General features: G+C 39.4%; 1 protein-coding gene and 1 long non-coding RNA gene across 2 annotated transcripts in view; both read right to left on the bottom strand.

Moving 5' to 3' along the window:
* Nucleotides 1-307: 307 nt before the first annotated feature.
* LOC106805982 lies at nucleotides 308-2,794 on the bottom strand. Its single transcript, XR_001393486.1, has 3 exons — nucleotides 2,586-2,794; nucleotides 1,971-2,148; nucleotides 308-1,565 (listed from the first exon to the last, which is right to left on the bottom strand). It is a non-coding gene; the product is annotated as an uncharacterized LOC106805982 (long non-coding RNA).
* Nucleotides 2,795-3,223: 429 nt separating this feature from the next.
* LOC106805969 overlaps nucleotides 3,224-5,102 on the bottom strand; it is a gene marked incomplete in the record, with an annotated part of 37,614 nt that continues 35,735 nt past the window's right edge. Inside the window, 3 exon segments of the mRNA XM_014807778.1 lie at nucleotides 3,224-3,245; nucleotides 4,263-4,386; nucleotides 4,752-4,878. Of these exon segments, the coding sequence (XP_014663264.1) occupies nucleotides 3,224-3,245; nucleotides 4,263-4,386; nucleotides 4,752-4,878 (273 nt within the window).

Genomic DNA, 5,102 nt, shown 5'->3' with positions numbered 1-5,102 from the left:
ATTGATTCTTAAACATGTTAATAAATTGTAACTATAACTTATGTTTCTATAAATAAATTGTTACTTTTGTAAATTAATTTTAAACTTTGTAAATTGATTTAATGCATTGTAAATTGATTTGGGATTCTAGGTTTAAATTCTTTAGAAATGATTTTTGAGGGTAATGGCTTGCCATATGCGGGTACCCGCTGCGCTGGGTAAAATCGTACTATTAATTCATACGACTAATAATGGGACACATTAAGAACATTGGGTAAAAATTGACAATAACATTGCACACAATATCAATATTTACAAATCAGTCTAATAAGATAATAAGCATGGGGAAAAACTGTTACGTATGCCATTTATATGACAGCACGAACTCAAATATAGATTAGATTGTTTAAGGTATGCGTTACAACTTTTGCGCATAAGCTGATTACATTGCTCGAGTAAACACATTTGTTAATGTACGGCAGATATACAGTCACAGACAATACTTACTTACAGAACCTACTTAGGTCACATTTATCATTGCTTGTTTGCATGAATCCGACCAGGCATTTTGAGGTAGATAAGTAGATGAGCCAAAATAATCCTAATTCACTACATGCAGTGTCTCACAAATGTATATATTACAAGTAAAGAATATTGCAAAATATTCGGTTTGGCGTTATGTTTATACGGCCCCACGTCTGCGCTGCGGACGGGTTTCTTACTATATAGTCGGTGTACACGATGTTTTAAAAACGCCATGGTGTTATTCCTCCAGTGAAACCGCAGGTTATTTTTCCTCGTTTAGGCTCGGATTTAGACATTTACTAGTTTGCTAAACCAAGACATTTATCCACGTATTGCGCCCATGTGAAAACTTTAACAACAACCAGTGTATAAAAGTCAGCACCAATCAAAGCTAACTTGTCGCCATCTAGCAATACTTCTCGTTAACTATGAGCAGTTTGCTGTCATGCAGCATACCTCTTCGCTAGCTTACATAGTACAATACGTAGATGAACCTCTGCACGAAATGTCTTCAAACGATGTCGGAGACAATTGGTCGTGCCTACCGCGGCTAAGCAAATCACATTCACAGACGTGAATTCTGAACACTTATCGGAAATCACAACTTATTTCAACAACACAATTACAGAAATTAAAAACTTATTCACAGTCTGCGTTCACTCTGCTAGTGATATCTTACTAAGTAACTTCAATTAAATTTATTGCAACTGAGCCAAGTGTTGAAGCTGGCAGATGCGTTGATTAATATGGTACCGATGTAAAATGACAACTATATAGGCATCGGCAGATCCGTCTACCACTGTCAGTGTGTTAATTTGGCAACGAGGCAGTCACATGAGCAACACGTTGCTTTTGCGATCGAGTTTTGTACTGAGAACCCCTGCTATAACACGTCACTACAGCTCAATAGCCCACTCGTTACTAATGAGCAACAATGTCATCTGTGCAGGTACTGGACTTATTATTAAATATACAGCAGATGACCAGCAAGATGGCGGCGATCAAGAAGAGGACAGATCCTACGACGATTCCAGCAATGTCTCCCGCTGATAGCTCCGTGTCTGTAACGGGAATATAATGAATATATATATATATATATATATATAGTTAGTTATATCTGCACATATCACCTATGCATGTCCATATAAACATAGGTTCATGGTATTATCAAAAATAACTTATATATATAAGGGTCTGTAACGGTAATATCATGAATAGTTATATATCTACACATATCATCTACGCATGTCCATATAAACATAGGTTCATGGTATTATCAAAAATAAACTATAGGCGGCTATCGAGAACTACTTAGCAGACCAGACTCATCATTAATTGATAGGCATTACATTTATCAATATGATGAGGGGCATCGCACGTGTCACGGAGATATAAATAGTTTTTATTAAAATGCACCGAATCACAAAACGATGTATTAGCATCGTTACGAAGTACGATTTGCTTACGAGCCATGGTCATTCGCATGTGGAAATCACTGTCCCCAGCATCGCTGTATGCGAAAATGCTGTACGTCTTCTCCGTGTCGTCCTTTACGATGTTCTGTATTCTCAGCGATCCAACATAGCAGCCAGGTTGACCGGATTGCGGAACTAAACTCGCCGATATGCGCTCATCGTACTGCTCCTGTTGAAATAGACAAAAGCATTACGTAGTTCACAAGCAAATTTTTAAATAGCATTTCAGAGAATATATGTGCAAATTGCTTTTTCGGTAAAATCACGAAACGTCACGACTGCAGAGAATGTAGAACGATAGAAATCGACGACCAGAATATAGAGAATGCATGGCGAAGGCATAACGAAGAGAGGGCTGAGTGGAAGGCGCATACAATACAGGCGTGCACGGCTTATACCGTAAATTCCAGGCAAAGTAGAGGAAATTTGGTCAAATTGATGCAACGGTTAGGGATGCATAACAACTAGGGGATGGCAAAGACGAAGCCGTGATAAGCTGTGAAGGAGAGAAGGAAGTTTTCAATTCCGGTAAACTACTCATCACAGACTACCGAGTTGTAAACGTCACTGATACTTTACTACACTGATTACTGATATTACTACTACCTGCTTGTTTATTTCGTTAACGCGGATCATCGTGACCTGATCCCCATCACTCCATTGCCAAGAAATTCCCAAAAAGCGCACATCGTCATCCGTACAGAAGGCAGAGTTGAGGACTGTGCTGCTACCTAAACTTGTAGTCACCGATGTTGATCCTTGGTGAAACTTTGGTGTTGCTGGAGTAGCAGATGAAACGTGTAACATGAATCAATGTCTTGCGATTATAGCTATACTAACGATACAGATCACGGATTAACAAGATAGGCTCTTAGATTCCGGGAAAGGCATGCGGATATTTAGCATGTGTTTATAGGTTATCAGAAACGCGCATGCACGTACGCACGCAATAACACACCTTCTACTATTGAAATGGTGATTCACAAATGATGATAAACAGAGAGAGGGTGAATGAGAACGGGGGAGAAAGGGATAGAGGGAGAGAAAGAGATAGCGGGAGAGAGGTCAGGAGAGAGAGAGAGAAGAGAAAGGTGGGCGGTAGAATAATCTGTGATGTCGTTACCTGAAGCCAGATAATCTGTAAACAATCTTTTTCTAACCGCACATTATCCGCAAAAGCTACATATATATAGCAGACGAAGCTATGTAGGTACAGTAATATGTGTTACTACTTGCTAGCAGTGTCAGCCGCATCTGTTTTTATACCTGCATATAGGTGCAAATGTACACATGTAAATCCAACACATTGTTGAAAATCTTACACTCGTTATTATGGTCACCTACGTATCTTCAGCTATACAAGAACGCACTATATCTAGAATGTCAACCATATAAGCATGCAGGCGTACGAGACATGGACAGAGAGAGAGAGAGAGAGAGAGAGAGAGAGAGAGAAAGAGAAAGAGAGAGATAAAGGCAGAGGGCGAAAGAAAAAGAAAGAGAGAGGGTGGGCGATACAGAAGATGGCAAAGCGAAAAGAGGAGAGAAGAGACAGAGAAGAGAGGAGGTTAAAGGTGAAATAAAATATAGTGTAATGAAAAAATATGCATTCGATAAAACATCGTAGATTACACAATCTCCTATCTAATTACAAGTCATATTTTATTCTGTGTAGCAGTTTAAATGCAGCGATCGTAAATATTTGAGACAACACACTCTTAACGATGGTAACAATTACATTGTTGCTGCAAAAATACATCGCTATAGTACTAAAAATGTACAATTCTCATAATAATTCTCATAATAATAATTCTCATAATAATTCTCATAATAACAATTCTCATAATAATAATTATGGTACTGGTGTAAAATGACAACTATAGGCATCGGCATACACGTGTGTATACATGCGGCAGATCCGGCTACCACTGTCGGTATGTTAATTTGGCAACGAGGCAGTCACATGAACAACACGTTGCTTTTGCGATCGAGTTTTGTACTGAGAACCCCTGCTANGTAATAATAATAACTAGTATATATATATATATATATATATATATATATATATATATATATATATATGTGGGTTATTTGACAACAGAAGACATCATAGTTAACGCCTAACTGATCAGGTAATCAGATAACGTCTTCTGGTGTCAAACAAATCTTTTTTATGTAATTGACTAACTTTGTCAACCAGAAGGCTTTTGTACACACATACACGCACATACAAACACACACATACACACATACACACACGCGCACGCAGATACATATATATACGTCACCTTAAACCACTGAATCGTAAGAGGCGCAACCCCATTTCCTGTGCATTGAAGAGTCACCCCTTCAGTTTCATCCAGAGCAATCTCCTCCACGTAATCTTTAATTGAGACCTCGGGCGTGGCTGCAGTATGAGAAAATGTATGAGATCAACCATTTTCCTCCCTCACTCTTTCCCCACATTTTCCACCCCCATCGCCCCACCATCGCTGTTTCATTCTTCTATACTCGGCTCTCCTGATCTTATCTATCTGGTTCTCTGTTTATCTATCTACGACCACCCTGCCCACCCTTTCCCTTATTATCCACATTCTCTCTCTTCCTTCTCTTCTGGCATTAATTCTTAGACTTTCTCATCGACTCTCTCTCGGTCTTTGTTTTTAACTCTCTCCCCTCGCAAGCCTGTTTTTGAGCGCGCAGACGCGTTGTTGTAAGAGTATGAGAAGCACTGCTGGAAAGGGACAATGATATAATATCTAAGTTACTCACACTTGAAATCGTAATAAATGGACGCCGTGTGGTAATTGTTTTCGTTCACCAGGTTATATCCTGAGCAGGAGAAACTGCCACCCACTAGGCATGGATCGTTAGTCGTCACCCACGTAAATTGTGCAAACTGTTGGTGTAAAAGACAAGGTTATTAAACGTTAGGTTTAACTATTATATCACCGGGAGTAGCGAGTACAACTAAGGTTATTGCCAACATCTCACATACCGACGTACGAGATCGCTAGGACATCAACCGTTAGTGCGGCTCGTAGGGTCTATGTCTCTCTGACCTCTGTTTGACCTGCCTCGTTTAGCTATTTCTGAGGTGTCTTCCCGTTTCGCCATTTTCCC

Source organism: Priapulus caudatus, unplaced genomic scaffold (assembly GCF_000485595.1).
Source record: "Priapulus caudatus unplaced genomic scaffold, Priapulus_caudatus-5.0.1 Scaffold135, whole genome shotgun sequence".
Classification (NCBI taxonomy): domain Eukaryota; kingdom Metazoa; phylum Priapulida; class Priapulimorpha; order Priapulimorphida; family Priapulidae; genus Priapulus; species Priapulus caudatus.
The sequence above is the reverse complement of the archived record's forward strand: the minus strand, read 5'-3'. Positions and strand labels throughout refer to the sequence as shown.